This window comes from Lissotriton helveticus, chromosome 5_1 (assembly GCF_964261635.1).
Source record: "Lissotriton helveticus chromosome 5_1, aLisHel1.1, whole genome shotgun sequence".
NCBI classification, from domain to species: Eukaryota; Metazoa; Chordata; class Amphibia; order Caudata; family Salamandridae; genus Lissotriton; species Lissotriton helveticus.
The window spans coordinates 1578308845-1578324648 of NC_136065.1; the positions used below are offsets into that span (position 1 = coordinate 1578308845).

The following is a 15804-nucleotide window of genomic DNA, read 5'->3' on the forward strand; positions in this document are numbered from 1 at the left end:
AGCATGAGCAGAGCTGCCAAGATCCCTTTGTTGATGATAGGGTGACTAAGAGCAGAAGGCATCAGATTTTCCACACCCTGTCCTATAACGAGCACACATTAACAAAGACACACAAAGGGTCTTTCAGACTCTGATTTCACTTGAGACCAGTCTCCCCCAGGGACAGAATAGCTCCTATAGATCAGTGATCGGGCTACACCTCCCAAATGAACCAATATTAGCATTTGGTTTAAGCCTTTTTGGTTTGCTTTTTTCTGATTTCTCCCACTTAAAAAATAATTCTAACCAATGTTTTTTTCATAGTATGTGAGAAATGTAACAAGTTAGTCCATGTGACAGCTAGCTGCAGGAAAGAAGGGTTCCAATATCTATCTGTCTGTATGTAGATATAGATAAACAAAATAAGATATCTCATCTCCATTACCTAGACATAGGATATGCTCAATCCAATGAACCTTATACTATTGCTGCCTATCTCATATGCGCAATATTGTTCTGTTGTTTCCAATAAAATAAAAGCATCACTAACTCTTCTATTTAGGGATTTTCTTTTTTTAATTTAGGGGCCTGTTTATGAAAATGTTGCGCAGCAAGTCACCTTGCTGAGCTGCACTACATGACAGGGAAAGACAGGAATATGCTGTATTTAAGGCAATATGACACATGCTTGTTTTCCTCTGTGCTGATGCCCTTTTGGCACCCTAGCACCAATGCAGGCACCCTTGCATCATGGTGCAAAGTACATGGTTTGCATGCAGGCTTGTTTTCGTGCAGTAGGGGGCACTTTCCTGCATAAAAACAATCCTGAGAGGCATATTCCTTAATCAATGTGTGCTGCAAACGGCATAGAAAGAGGAAGTAACGAGAAATAAAGATATTTCTCCTTATTATGCCTCTTCTAGGAAGGCCTATCTTTTTGGTGCATTCCGAGATTTACCAGTTCTGGTAAATCCGGTAATGCGTCAAAACATGGGAGTTGCATGTTAACACCTATGCAACGCCCATGGAGCGCCTTCCCAGGGCAGAGTAAAGCAGCGCAGCGATTTGTGCAGCATTGCCTTACTCCAAATTTATGGAGACACCCAGCCCACACAACGTGACCTTGCGTGGTGTCATAAATCTAACTTAAGGTTTGTGTCACTCTTGCGCCACATTGCTTGGAACAAGAGCAATGCAAATCGGCTTGTAAATAGACCTCTCAGAGACAACAGAATCATTTGCGTGTGCTGGACCCATGGTGTTCATTCTGAGTTGGATGTTTAACCCCTTCCATGATCATGACGAGCTCAGCTCGTCATGCAGTGCACTGCTCCTGTGTTGATGACAAGGTGAGCTCGTCATGAACAATGGGAAATCTGGAGTAACAGCACCCAGGGGGAATTGCCTTAGCACCAATGTGGTTAAAAGAGTTGGTAATACTGGGCCCTGTGTTAGTAATCTTGTATGGGTTATCACCACATTAACTGGCCATTATGGGCTTCAGGAATGAAAGATGTAGAACTCCGGTTTGTTTACCTCTTGTTTTTCTCAAATTCTAGGAACTTCTCCACTCATATTTTCCACCTGAAGAATAACCACTTGATGCAACTTTGACTGAGGGTCATGCAAGGTAAAAGAACTTTATATACGTCTGTTACAATCTCCACAGAACTTCACCATTTAAAGTAAAGATAGTCACTCATGCACTGTGTCCTGTAACATTTATTTGTCCAAACAGCAAGTGACTAACATCTACGCGTTTCTGATGAACACCAGCCTTGGTCTCTTATACTATCCAACTCCAACTAAGGGCCATAGTGCTATACTTTTAACAGACCAGTGACTTCCTGTAAAATGTATGGGTTTGTGTATCTGCTGGAGCCTAGGTATATTCTGAGTCAGCACAGCGGCAATAAGAATTCAGATGGTTTTAAGCCATCGCAGCCAGGCCCACTCGGTTGTTGCCAAAGTCATAGACCGAGTAGTACTGACGGAGGAAGACATCGCCCAGGATCCAGAGGGGCTGGCCATTTCGAGCGGGCAGGTATGTGGACTCCACCCCAATGACACAGTTACCATTGATCTGAAAGAGAAACAAGAGGAGTCAGAGTCATGATGGAGAAACTGTAGTAACAATCAATGGCTGCATAGCATCTGATTTTGAAGAGAATTTGCCGAGGTCATCTACCAAGGGACAGCCCAGGGCCGTCCTTGTATCTTGGCTGCACTGATTATACTCTGGGACACTTATTGCCAGAGTTAGAGTGTAGCGGATGGACTGCTGGCCCTCACGGTCTATGGTAAGTATGGTTTCAGCTTGCCTGACTGTGGATTGCCGCGCTTTTTAGAGGTCCATGGCAGTGCTATCTTGAAGATTTACGTGGCCCGACCAAGACATACTACAGGGGGAACACATTTGAATTCTATTATTCATTTTCTGCTAATTCAGGCCCCATGATGACAGACAATATTGAATAATCCCTTAATAGTTGAGATGGATACATAGACACATGAGATAGAGAGAAAGATCGCTTTCCCAGGGGGCCCTTTGAAGGTGGGGTCCCTGGGCAATGCCCAAATTGCCCTCGTCATGAAATGTCTCTGGTCCCTGGTACTCAGTGGAGCGGCCACTGTTGGTGCTCCATTGATATCACTGAAGTTGCCATTTCTGTTGCACCTGCTCGGCAAACACTTTTTTCGCAAATAAACTCCCACAGTGGAAGTTTATGCTTAAAAAACTAAAATCACCAACTGCAATAGGCAGGAACTTTTCTCCCCATGCATGAGCGCCATTGAGCGATTTTCCCGCCCAGGACCATATTGCTGCACATAGTAGACTCGGGCGCGGAAATCTAGTGACGGTTGCCCCACCCTAAATATGACAGTGGCAACAGTTGCAATTACCAGAGGACCCTGGGGAGAACAAGCCAACAAGTCAGAGGTTATCAATGGCAGAGTTAGCTGAGGCTTCATGGTCTGAAACCAAGTGCTTCCCCTGAATTTAAAGAGAGTAGGGACATTGTATGTGGGAAACATCCTTTACATCGCGGTGATTACACCGCGATACAACGACTTGCGCTCGATAGCGCTATAACCTAAGCAATAGTAAGATTTACTATTTCAACTCCTTCCCTGTTGTACGTAGACTGGTGCTAGAATAGTAAATCTTACTACTCCTAAATCCAGCGCCCCCCAGCGCTAGTCGTAGTAATGACTTGCGTTGTAAAAACTGCGATATTACATACCACAATCAATTTGATAGCGTTGGAACTTCACATATTCTTGTGATGCTGGCAGGGCAGGAGCACTCCTGAAGTACGGCAGTGATCCCACTCAGCCAAATTCTATGTGACATCCTTCACCCTGTTTGAGTCATCCAAAGTCCCAAAATATTAATTTTATTCAAAAGCATGGTAACCAATAAAGCAATGATACCTTGTAAATACAAATCAAAGGAAGGAATCATCTTTCAGTGAAGGCAATGTTGTTAAAAAAACATTAAGTCCCGGAAAATGTTTTTTCAAACTTAGATTTGGTGGTAGTTTTCTATCCTTACAAATTTGACTTGAAATTAAAACTTTTTTTACGAAGGAAAGAGTTTGGGTGAGTCAAAAATAAGAAATTGCCGCATATTAAAATACGCCCCACTTTCCAAAAAATGTCTGGTTTTTTTAGCAACCGTTTATAGGAGCGGGCGATTATCTTCAGAATAATTTGATTTATTATAGAGCGCCACCATTTTATTGTAATAAATTCAAGTAACGCAGACGAGCACATGAATGCAAAGTTGCACATGTGTTCGCACAAAACACAAAAACTCAAAACGTGTACATAAAACCCTTCTCAAGACTTAAAACAAAATGTAGATCGTCGCGTCACACATTTTATGATAATTGAGCATCGCATATCTGGTCCATATGCAGCAAATAGATCTTTACGGTATGGATCAAAGGTCGCTTTGCTGCTGGGAGTCCTAGCTCAGGTCCTAGCTCAGGCTTACCTGCAGGATGTAGGCAGATGGCGGGACTGGGAAGGTGGCACCATTGATGGTAAAAGTGAGCGACGGAAGGTTCTGCACGTTGTTACAGTTCACCACGTACTGCAAACGGAAAAGTGGAAATACAGTTTACATCTAACAGCTAGGCGGTTTCACCTTTCAACGTTCTCTGACATTGATTTAGACCCCTTCTGCCGTCAGTTCATTTTGAATGACCCCCCTCTGCCTTTCCAACATTTGTACTCGATTTATTCTAGACAACACCCATCCTAGGGTCACAAATCCCATGGGTCCACAGAGAAGAAGAAATGCATGTGAAGTATTTAAGTGAGAATGATTTCTGAGATACTGGTCTGCTGGCAAACCTTATGAATGTATGCACTCCCGTGGTTAAGAATGCACTTAAAAGATGCCACCACCTGTCACAACGTTGGATGGCATACCTTTCCGCTTTGAGTCTGCTGTCCTCCCAAGGACTGAACCAAGGATCCAATGTACTGCTTTGGGACGGCGAGCAGTGGGGTCCCAGTGTCCACGATGGCCTGGCACCCCTGGCTGCACCATCCGCTCTCCTGGCCACCGATGGAGAACCTGAGGGAAGATGGAATCAAAGGATTCAGCCTAGGAGGCCACCATGGTCGATAAGTGTTGAGTGTGGAGTTCCTGAGAGTCACCACACCACCCTTACACAAAAATTCTATTATAGTGACCCGGAGAAAGGCTCATGGGAGAAGAACTGTGGGGACTTCATGCTGGTCACCTCTCCATTGATCTTGCAGAATATGACTTTGAAATAGACATGTGGAGCTGGGAATAGTATGAACAGCAGTACTGAGGATGTTGTGGGAAGGAGACAAGAATTAGGATGATGGCTGTATTGGGAGCACCTTGGCACAACCATTGGCAAGGGAATTAACCATCTCTTTCTAGAAAACGTCTTCCATTGTGGATTTCTTGTACCAGTCGATGTAGAGAGGAAAACTTCAACTAAGGCAGATGTGCAAAGATCGCGAGAGGAGAAGGACCTACCCTCCAATTCCGATCTGCCAGTAAATCTCTTGAGTGACGGGAGCCCAGTAGATCTGGCCGGTGAAAAGGCTGGTGTCAACGCCACCAAGGATGACCTCTCCTGATTGGCTGCGGACACAGGGGAAGCAAAATGCAAGAATCACTGCCCATGCCGCAATCTACACAGTCCAGGTTAGTTACATGCAATGGTGGGTGCCAGTGTGCGTGCCTCTATCAATGATTCTGTTAGTATTTGTGTCTGCCTCTCCATGTGTGCACGTGTGTCTGCTGTATATGTATGTGCAATGATGTGTAAGTAGATGTGTGCACACGCAAGCATGTGTGTGCAGTTTTGTTCATGTGGTGGTGTGAAGTTTCCAATTTTAAGGTAGAGCAGTGTAGAACTGATTCTCCTCTGTACCGCAGACATCCAATGCATAATATGTTTTCCTAATGCTTCTGTTAAGATTTTCAAGTGTTATTTACTATTAGCAAAAGTAAGTAAAAGGTTTTTGTTTGTCAAAAAAAAATCCCAAAGTAGGAGTTAAAAAAAAAAAGATCACTGGCCCTGACATGCAGGGAATTTTCTCGTTCCATCATTGGACCATTGATGTTTCTGCCCCGTGCCAAGCAGTCCCAGACAGAGAAACCTCTAGTGATATAAAAGGCAAGGTGACCCTCACTGTGACCTGACAATCCCATTGCTTGTGCACAATGCTTCATTTGAGTCGGTGGGGGTCACCAGCACTTATTTTTGGGAACCAGCACTTAGTTTTTCTGCATCTTTACTTTATGGAGCAAGAAAGGGAAATTACACAGAATGGAAAAATGGAGAAAGAGAAAGACTGCAAAACCATCACCAAAGGAAAATGCAGGGACCTACAGGGGAGAGTTAAAACAAGAGCAGGGCCACTGGAATTATGCAATTGTGCGGCTGCGCCATTTTCGCATAATTATGGATCTCCTGAATTTGTCACATAATGCTTCATTTGCTGCATAATCTGAAGAGTTTACCCCCCCCCCTCCAAAATGAATAACTCTAGCTCAAATGGTTAAAAATTTGCTAAAAACACAACAACACACTGTGCAGCAGAAGGTCCTTTGTAATGTTTGACTGTTCAACTTTCTGTTGCTTATGGCTATTTTTGAGTGTTAAAGTGATGAGTTGCAACCTATGCCAAGACATTGTTAACAAGTGTAAAAATCGGGCCAGGGCGGAGTACACAGAGTTCTGCTATGTGGAACTCTGCAAAGTGACCAAAAAAAGTCTGCCACGCTATGATGATTTCCACATGCGATGGAGTGGGTTAGGTTACGCCGTTCGCTTTGATTTTTAGCGCAAACTGCACCATGTGCAGCGCAAGAGGGCGCTGCTTCCATCTGCCACTCTAATAGATTTTCTACTCGGCAGTTTCCTCAACGTGACCGGATGGTTTCTCAATGCTAGCGATTACGACCATCCGTAACTGCCTGCGTTGAGAAATCTCGCAGGAAGGTGGTCTAGCGTTGGATTTTCCTTGCTCGCGCTCGCCAACTTAACATTGGCAAGCGAGGAAAAAACTCTGCTCTGCGAACGTGCTCCATGGAGCGTGGAGTGCAGGAAACTGTGAACAAAGCGGAGTTCACCGCCCAGGCCTAGTAAAAATGCTAAAATTGTGAAGTAATACTGTCAGAAAATATGCTGAATTAAGAAGCATAATTTGCATTTTCTTGCCGCATTATTTGGCCACCCCTGCCGCATAATTTGTGCCTCTCCTGCCGCATAGTTGCAGTGGCCCTGAATATGAGGTGGTTTTAAAACTGCCAGCGTCGTGTTCCGCGAGCTGACGTTTAATTGCAGAGCTGATCAGAGTTCAGGCACCGGCAATCTTACTTTCACAAATGAAGCGCTGCTTATGGGCCATCAGATCCGAGTTTTCCGACTGCCAAGCCATCAGAGGCTCCGCATCAGAAACACCACTGTGCTCCCACCTCTTGATGAGCAGCTGAACCACGGAATTGCTGGACAGGGAATTTGAACTTCTTTGTCTGATGACCCGACCTGCCAAACTCTAACTGACCTCTAAGTGTTCGCATTGGTCTACTAGAACAAATACACAGCTCTGATGGAGAGTCATATAAACGCGAATGACCAGTCATGCTGCTAATACATCTAGGGGCATATAATCAAGAAACCGGCGTTAAAATTATCGCTGCTTTAGCGGCAGAAAACTGCCGCTAAAGTGGCGATAATGGGCTTGCTAATATGCCCTTGGGAATTCCAATAGAAGCCCATGTTCTGGTGTCAACATGGGCTTCTATTGGAATTCTCAAGGGCATATTATCAAGCCGATTATCGCTGCTTTAGCTGCAGTTTTCTGCTGCTAAAGCGGCGATAATTTTAACACTGTGCTTGATAATATGCCCCCTGGTGTTTTTAGATTATTTGCAGAATATAATTTTTATTATTTTGTATTATAAGGAAAGAATAGATTTACATTTGCTACTACTATGCATATCGCAGGGGCCTACATTTACATTTAGTACGGCCCGCGGGCTGCCAGCGGCCTGGCAAGCCTTCCTGTACCTGTGTTATTTTTATTTTAAGTGTCTGCAAACACCGCTGGTTGCTGATTTATGGGGGCCGGGCGAATCCAGGCATAGTCAGAGCGAAGATTCAGGGGCGCTAAGAAGAGGTCAAATACAATACCTCATTAACAATTAAATGGTCTTTTAAGACCTGTGAAGTATGGGTGACTGGCTCCAAAGGGGTACTTTGATATGACTGCTCGGGGTGAGAGTCAGAATTAAAGCCCATGACAGCTGTGGATCCAGGCACAGTGGTGGGACACAAACCCTGCTAAGCAGCACATTCACAGAGAAAACGAGCTGGCTTTTACATTACACGGGGAGAAGGGGAAGTGGGGGGGCTGTCTCTGGGCTGGTGATGGGGACGTGTGCACTGCCCGAGACACAGAGACAGACAGAGGCAGAGACAGATAGAGGCAGAGACAGATAGGGGCAGAGACAGATAGGGGCAGAGAGACAGAAGCAGACAGATAGAGACAGAAACAGACAGTTAGAGATAGAATCAGACAGATAGACAGAGACAGACGGGACAGACAGACAGAGGCAGAGACAGACAGGGGCCGAGACAGACAGGGTCCGGGACAGACAGAGGCAGAGACAGACAGAGGCAGAGACAAACAGGGGCAGAGACGGACAGGGGCAGAGACAGAAGGGGCAGAGACAGACAAAGGCAGAGACAGACAGGGGCAGAGACAGACAGGGGCAGAGACAGACAGGGGCCGAGACAGACAGGGGCCGGGACAGACAGAGGCAGAGACAGACAGAGGCAGAGACAAACAGGGGCAGAGACGGACAGGGGCAGAGACAGAAGGGGCAGAGACAGACAAAGGCAGAGACAGACAGGGGCAGAGACAGACAGGGGCAGAGACAGACAGGGGCCGAGACAGACAGGGGCCGGGACAGACAGAGGCAGAGACAGACAGAGGCAGAGACAAACAGGGGCAGAGACGGACAGGGGCAGAGACAGAAGGGGCAGAGACAGACAAAGGCAGAGACAGACAGGGGCAGAGACAGACAGGGGCAGAGACAGATAGGGGCAGAGACAGATAGAGACATATAGAGACAGAGACTTATAGAGGCAGGGGCAGATAGAGACATACAGAGACAGAGACAGATAGAGGCAGGGGCACATAGAGACAGGGACAGACTGACAGAGGCAGAGACAGATAGAGGCAGAGACAGATAGAGGCAGGGGTAGACAGAGCTAGATAGAGGCAGAGACCGGGACAGACTGACCGAGGCAGAGACCGATAGAGTCAGAGACAGAGGTAGAGAAAGATATAGGTAGAAACAGACAGAGGTAGAGAGCGATAGAGCTAGAGACAGAGCTAGAGACAGAGATAGAGGCATGGACAGATAGAGGCAGGGACATATAGAGACAGACATAGACAGATAGAGGCAGAGAAAGACATAGACAGATAGAGGCAGAGACAGACAGAGATAGAGACAGAGACAGGGACAGAAAGACGGAGAGGGAGGGGGACAGGGACAGACAGAGACAAGGACAGACAGAGACAGGCAGGGACAGACAGGGACAGACAGGGACAGAGGCAGAGGCAGACAGAGGCAGCGACAGACAGGGGCCGGGACAGATAGAGGCAGAGACAGACAGAGGCAGAGACAAACAGGGGCAGAGACGGACAGGGGCAGAGACAGAAGGGGCAGAGACAGACAAAGGCAGAGACAGACAGGGGCAGAGACAGACAGGGGCAGAGACAGACAGGGGCCGAGACAGACAGGGGCCGGGACAGACAGAGGCAGAGACAGACAGAGGCAGAGACAAACAGGGGCAGAGACGGACAGGGGCAGAGACAGAAGGGGCAGAGACAGACAAAGGCAGAGACAGACAGGGGCAGAGACAGACAGGGGCAGAGACAGACAGGGGCCGAGACAGACAGGGGCCGGGACAGACAGAGGCAGAGACAGACAGAGGCAGAGACAAACAGGGGCAGAGACAGACAGGGGCAGAGACAGAAGGGGCAGAGACAGACAAAGGCAGAGACAGACAGGGGCAGAGACAGACAGGGGCAGAGACAGATAGGGGCAGAGACAGATAGAGACATATAGAGACAGAGACTTATAGAGGCAGGGGCAGATAGAGACATACAGAGACAGAGACAGATAGAGGCAGGGGCACATAGAGACAGGGACAGACTGACGGAGGCAGAGACAGATAGAGGCAGAGACAGATAGAGGCAGGGGTAGACAGAGCTAGATAGAGGCAGAGACCGGGACAGACTGACCGAGGCAGAGACCGATAGAGTCAGAGACAGAGGTAGAGAAAGATATAGGTAGAGACAGACAGAGGTAGAGAGCGATAGAGCTAGAGACAGAGCTAGAGACAGAGATAGAGGCATGGACAGATAGAGGCAGGGACATATAGAGACAGACATAGACAGATAGAGGCAGAGAAAGACATAGACAGATAGAGGCAGAGACAGACAGAGATAGAGACAGAGACAGGGACAGAAAGACGGAGAGGGAGGGGGACAGGGACAGACAGAGACAAGGACAGACAGAGACAGGCAGGGACAGACAGGGACAGACAGGGACAGAGGCAGAGGCAGACAGAGGCAGCGACAGACAGAGGCAGAGATAGAGAGGCAGAGAGACAGAGAGGAGGAGACAGAGACAGAGAGAAGGAGACAGAGACGGAGGGAGACAGAGAGGGAGATGGAGGGAGACAGAGAGGGAGACGGTGGGAGACAGAGAGGGAGATGGAGGGAGACAGAGAGGGAGACAGAGGGAGGCGTAGGGAGACAAAGGGAGGCAGAGGAGAGAGAGGGAGACAGACAGAGGGAGACAGACAAAGGGAGACAGACTGAGGGAGACAGGCGGAGGGAGACAGGCAGAGGGAGACAGACAGAGGAAGACAGACAAAGGGAGTCGGACGGAGGGAGACAGACGAAGGGAGACGGAGAGGGAGAGAGAGGGAGACGGAGAGAGAGGGAGAACGAGAGAGAGGGAGACGGAAAGAGAGGGAGACGGAGAGAGAGAGGGAGACAAAGAGAGGGAGGGAGGCGGAGAGAGAGAGAGAGAGAGAGAGGGAGACAGAGATAGAAAGTGTGAGAGAAGTGTATGCCTGGTCTGGAGGCTGAGTAGACGAAGGCGTCCATTGCAGGGGCCTGTGTTCAACCTCATGGTCAGTTTTTTTTTTGCTCTAGCCCCGCCCCCTCCCCCACTGACACCCCCCCACCAGTGCGGCCCTCGGCCACAAACCACACCGTAAATGTGGCCCCCAAGACAAAGTTTGTGAGTACCCATGATCTAGAAATATGTTTTTTTTAAAAATCTGTATATTATGCAGCAGATGCGGAACATGTGAAAGTCCTTAATGAACCAGTCTTTAACCGCATGCGCGCTAGCGTTTTTCCCGCTGCGCGCTGCGTTTTTCAAATTACCGCGTTACATGACGAGCTGAGCTCGTCATGAGAGTGCGAGCGGCACAACTCATGACGAGCTCAGCTCGTCACGAGCGTGGAAGGGGTTAACCTTGTCATAGAGAGGTGCCCCTGGGGCCCCTTACCTCGTCAAGTAGAAGCTGAAAACGGGCTCAGTGACCAGGTTCTGCTGCATCAGGCCCTGCACAGCAGTGGTGGCGCCCCCTGCAGACAGGGTCTGGTAGGCCATGCCGAAGATCCCATCAAACTTTGAGTAGTAGAAGAATGAGCTGGGCTCAGTCACACTGAGGCCCAGCTCCTGATTGGTGATGGCCAAGCCTTGCACCTGCAGGGATTACAGAGCAGAATTAAGGCTCCCTTTTTTCCATTTTTACTGATATTTAAAGATAAATAGAGGCAGAAAACAACGTAATTCTCGCCTGCATTTTTTTAAACGCAGAAAAATACAGAAAATTATGTTTCTTGTCTGTCACTCTCTATGTTGTGTTTTGTGAATTCCAGGCCAACAGTTGAGCAAATAGACAGCATGGGGAGTTAAAAAACAAGATGAAATTGCCTCAAAGAAAGGCATATGTGAACATATATTTGTAGTATAATGCTGATACTTACCTGTGGGTATGGTGTTTTGTTATATTTGGCTGCTTAATTTGCTAAAACATGAAAGGTATCAAAGTTTGAATGTATGTTCATCAGTTAGATAAATGTGGAAATATACTATTGTGTGACTCCATTTATTCTCACACGCAAAATAAATATGGATAAATACTAATAAGATGACCAAAAAAAGAAATATGGATAAATACTGACAGAATTGTTTAAAAAAATGCATAAACATGCAATGCTAAGTATAATATATAACAAAAGCCAAAAATAACAAGAGTAACATGTAATGAGAGGGACATGTACTTCGCAATGTGGCAATAAGGAGCACCTCCGCTTAGCACAATAAATGGTGGCTGGGATGGTTTCATTATCCACAGACGCTGGTAGTCACATTGGGCAGCATTCCAGCCCATCATTTCTTAACTCATCCACACTATTACAGACTAGCACTATTTGTATGTAAATCAGGCTGGGCTCTACTCAGTAAGGGATGGTCCAGACTCCTCTGAATGGAACACAAGCAACCCCAGACCAGGTTCCAGTCTTTGGGCTCATCACTGAGTTGGCGCTTGAGCTAAGAGAGTCTGCTGACTCCGTAAGAGCTTAGCGCTGTGGTAGAGCAAGTCACCTGTCCGGCATTCTGCTCCACCGCACCTCTGTTAACCTTAGAGAGAATCCTGGCTTTCAAGGCTTCTCACAGTGTCTTATAGGCAGGTTGTCTCTTTCACAAGATTCGTGGTAAATTCTGACACAGGAAGTCATGTACATTTTGGTGGAAAGAAGGTGGCAGTGGATAGAATGGGCAGAAATTGATGTTTTTCCCAATCTGTGCTCATGGTAGTGCTATCCATTTTAAGTAGACATTGCTTTACTGTCCCACTGAGAGTGAGTTTCAGTTACTATAAAGGTGGCACAGAAACAACCATCCCATATAAACCTATGGGCTTCCAAAGACCTATGTCACCAATGTAAATCCTTACTTATTTGGGTAATAATCATATTCAATTTCCATACTATACAATTTCACACATTTGGGCGCACTGCTCTTTTGGAGTTAGTTCCAGTCTGGAAAAGGATTGTTTTATACCTCTGGGATAACTCTGGCTTGATAGCGTAATAGAAGGCATTGGTGGGCATTGTACATGTTCCAGTATACAGCAGCCAGTTTTGGAATAGCATGCTAGTAAGAAGAGTAAGGTATAAACATTATTTGGAATTTCAGGGGTGCTGAGTAGTCCTAACAAGTTGTATAAAACAGAGTATTCTTTGACTATGGTTAACCACACCAATAGTGCCTGACTCTTTCAGATTTTTAGGTAGCTGCCTGTCTTGCCATGCTCTCATGGTCACTCCTGGTGGTAAGGGTGAGATATTATGTTCTTTATGAGTATGGTTTTTAACACTAGCAATGGCTGGCCCTTTCACATCCTGAGGAATTAGTATATAGACTGTTCTCACCGTCACAGTGTCGTAGCCTAGGATCCCAGTCATGCTGCCGCTGCCATACCACATGGAGAACTGCTGGTTGTTGCTGGTGTAGGTGGAAGACTGACTGGGATTGAAGAGCGGGTGGTTGGCTGAAGCAAAGAAGACAGAGAAAAGGTGACCTTGGGCATACATACATCGCGATAGGTGAGACGCCCAGGCTACGGGATCTTCAACTTCTAAGTTGGCGGATCTACTTGAACAGCCATTGGAAGAATTAGATCCAAATCAAAAGGGATCTGAGCTATTTACACTTACTCAGTACAAGTATTATGAATGAAAAAACACATTTCCTTGAGTTCTCTAAACTGATACCTAGACTGTTCCTGCTCAGGATCGGTGGCCAGGAGGCAGGCATCCTTTAATAAAGCGCAAAGAAAAGTATATGGGCACCTTGCTCATGTCGTTCAGTAAGACTTCAGCTACCAAGTTGCTGCTGTCTCTCAGCCTGTGACAATTTCGTATTCTGTTATGGAAGTGTCATCTCTACCAAGCACAATAATGGCACCTTACTACCAAGCATCATCGGTTAATCCTCTCACTACTGTGTAAGAGCAAACGTCTCATGATAACCGACCCCTATACCTCAGTACAAGCCATGAAGGCCGTTCCCTGAAGCAATTTTATATTCATAAATTAATATACCATATTGGCCTCGCTTTCCCAATGTCTGCAACTCTTGAGTTGTATGCCATGACCTGGGAGGACATTAGTTAATACTCACTGCATGCCTGGCTCTGGCAATATGTAGAGGCTACCCAAAGATTCGAAGATCCAGTGTCGAAGGCAACCAGGAAGTTTTGAGGGGGGGTCCCGATGCTGATCTCACCAAAATAGTAAGTCTAGAGGAGAAGACAATGATATTATGCTCTGTGCTCACATACAAAGAGCACATTTCACATGGTCAAGTACCACTACCGATAGCACCAGAAGAAATGCAACATCTTTTAGATACAGAGTTCTTTTGAGATTCATTAAGAACACACAGACATGATTTATATAAACCACACAAATATGTACTCTTTAAAAAAATGCAGAACTCTGCCCTAGTCAAAGAGGACATTGTTTGATGCTGGGGCGCACAGTCTGGCCCTCTTTGTTAAGTTCTAAGATGACATGACAGAGGGATTGGTAGCACTCACGTCCAGGTACATGGGTTCATAGGCAACAGCAAAGTTGTTCCCTTGGTTGAAGCTGTACTTGGCTGCTGGATCTCTCCGGTGGGTCTTTGTTAACTCATCCAGGACTCCGTGGTCCTTCATGTTCTCACGGATGGACTTGTGCTTCATCAATGGGACCCTGCAAGGATGATAAAGTATTAAGGTAATCATCATGTCAGAGCACCGTTCTGCTTCTTCTCCAGGCTGGAATCAAGGAACAATTTATATCAACAGTTTTGTTGATTCCTGTTCCTTACCTGCTGCCTCCCATGGTCCAACTTCTACTACAAATATTTCCCACTCAGTTTGGATAACCTTAAATGGATACTTTCATCTTTAGATGGAGTCAAACACCACATCCAGCAAAAACTATAGACCAATGTCAAGCTTGGTCATTTCATCACTATCAGGTGCTTTACCAATGCAGAACAACCTCCAGAAGCGTTGCCGTAGTCGAGTCGGCTGGTGACCAGGGCGTGAGTGACGGTCTTTCTGTGTTTGAGGGAGATCCATTTGAAGGTCTTACGTAGGAGGCGGAGGGTGTGGAAGCAGGAGGACGAGACAGAGTTGATCTGGCGGTCCATTTTGAGCTTGGAGTCCAGGATGATTCCCAGGTTGCATGTGTGGTCCGTGGGGGTGGGTGGGCTTCTGATGGTGGGGGGCCACCAGGTGTCATTCCATGCATCTGGGTTTGGGCCCATGATGAGTACTTCTGTCTTGTTGGTGTTCAGTTGTAGACAGCTGTTTTTCATCCATTTGGCGATGGCTTCCATGCCTTCTCTAAAATTGTGTCTGGCGGTATTGGGTTTGTTGGATAGGGAGAGGATGAGTTGGGTGTTGTCTGCGTATGACACAATGTTGAGTCCGTCGGTTCTGACGATGGGGGAGAGCGGAGCCATGTAGATGTTGAAGAGGTTAGGGCAGAGGGAGGACCCCTGGGGGACTCTGCAGGTGGTAGGTGTAGGGTTGGAGAGGAAAGGGGGGAGTCTGATCCGCTGGGTTCTGCCGGAGAGGACGGAGCAGATCCAGTTGAGGGCCTTGTCTTGGACCCCTGCGTCGTGGAGTCTGCGGATTAGAGTGCGGTGAGAGACTGTGTGGAACACTGCTGAGAGATTGAGGAGGATGAGGGCTGCTATTTCTCCTTTGCCAAGTAGGGTGCAGATGTCATTTGTTGCAGCGAGTAGGGCGGTTTCCGTATTGTGTTTTTTTCTGAAGCCGGATTGGGAGGAGTCGAGGATGTTGTGCTCTTCGATTAATGTGGCGAGTTGGCTGTTGATGGCTTTCTCGATGACGTTCACTGGGAATGGGAGCAGGGAGATGGGTCTGTAGTTTGTGAGGTCGGTGGGGTCTGCCGAGGGTTTCTTCAGGAGGGGGTTGACCTTGGCGTGTTTCCAGTCATCGGGGAATGAGGCGGTTGCCAGGGAGCAGTTGATGGTGTGGCAGAGTATGGGTGCGATGGTGTTGGCAGCTCTGTTGAAAATGTGGTGGGGGCAGGGGTCCGTGGGGGCCCCAGAATGGATTGACTTCATCGTCTTCAGTGGGTCTTCGTGGTGAGGGCTGTCCAGTTGTCGATCGCTGGCTTCAGGGTGTCAGGGGTGGTTGG

General features: G+C 47.1%; 1 protein-coding gene across 1 annotated transcript; it reads right to left on the minus strand.

Annotated features, from left to right (window-relative positions):
• Positions 1–1686: 1686 nt before the first annotated feature.
• Positions 1687–14336, minus strand: LOC144753719 (gastricsin-like). Its single transcript, XM_078641307.1, has 8 exons — positions 14184–14336; positions 13766–13883; positions 13015–13133; positions 11079–11278; positions 5006–5113; positions 4420–4567; positions 3980–4078; positions 1687–2062 (listed from the first exon to the last, which is right to left on the minus strand). The coding sequence occupies exons 1-8, from the start codon at positions 14328–14330 to the stop codon at positions 1910–1912; spliced, it is 1092 nt and encodes a 363-aa protein (XP_078497433.1). The 5' UTR covers positions 14331–14336; the 3' UTR covers positions 1687–1909.
• Between the last annotated feature and the right edge of the window lie 1468 nt (positions 14337–15804).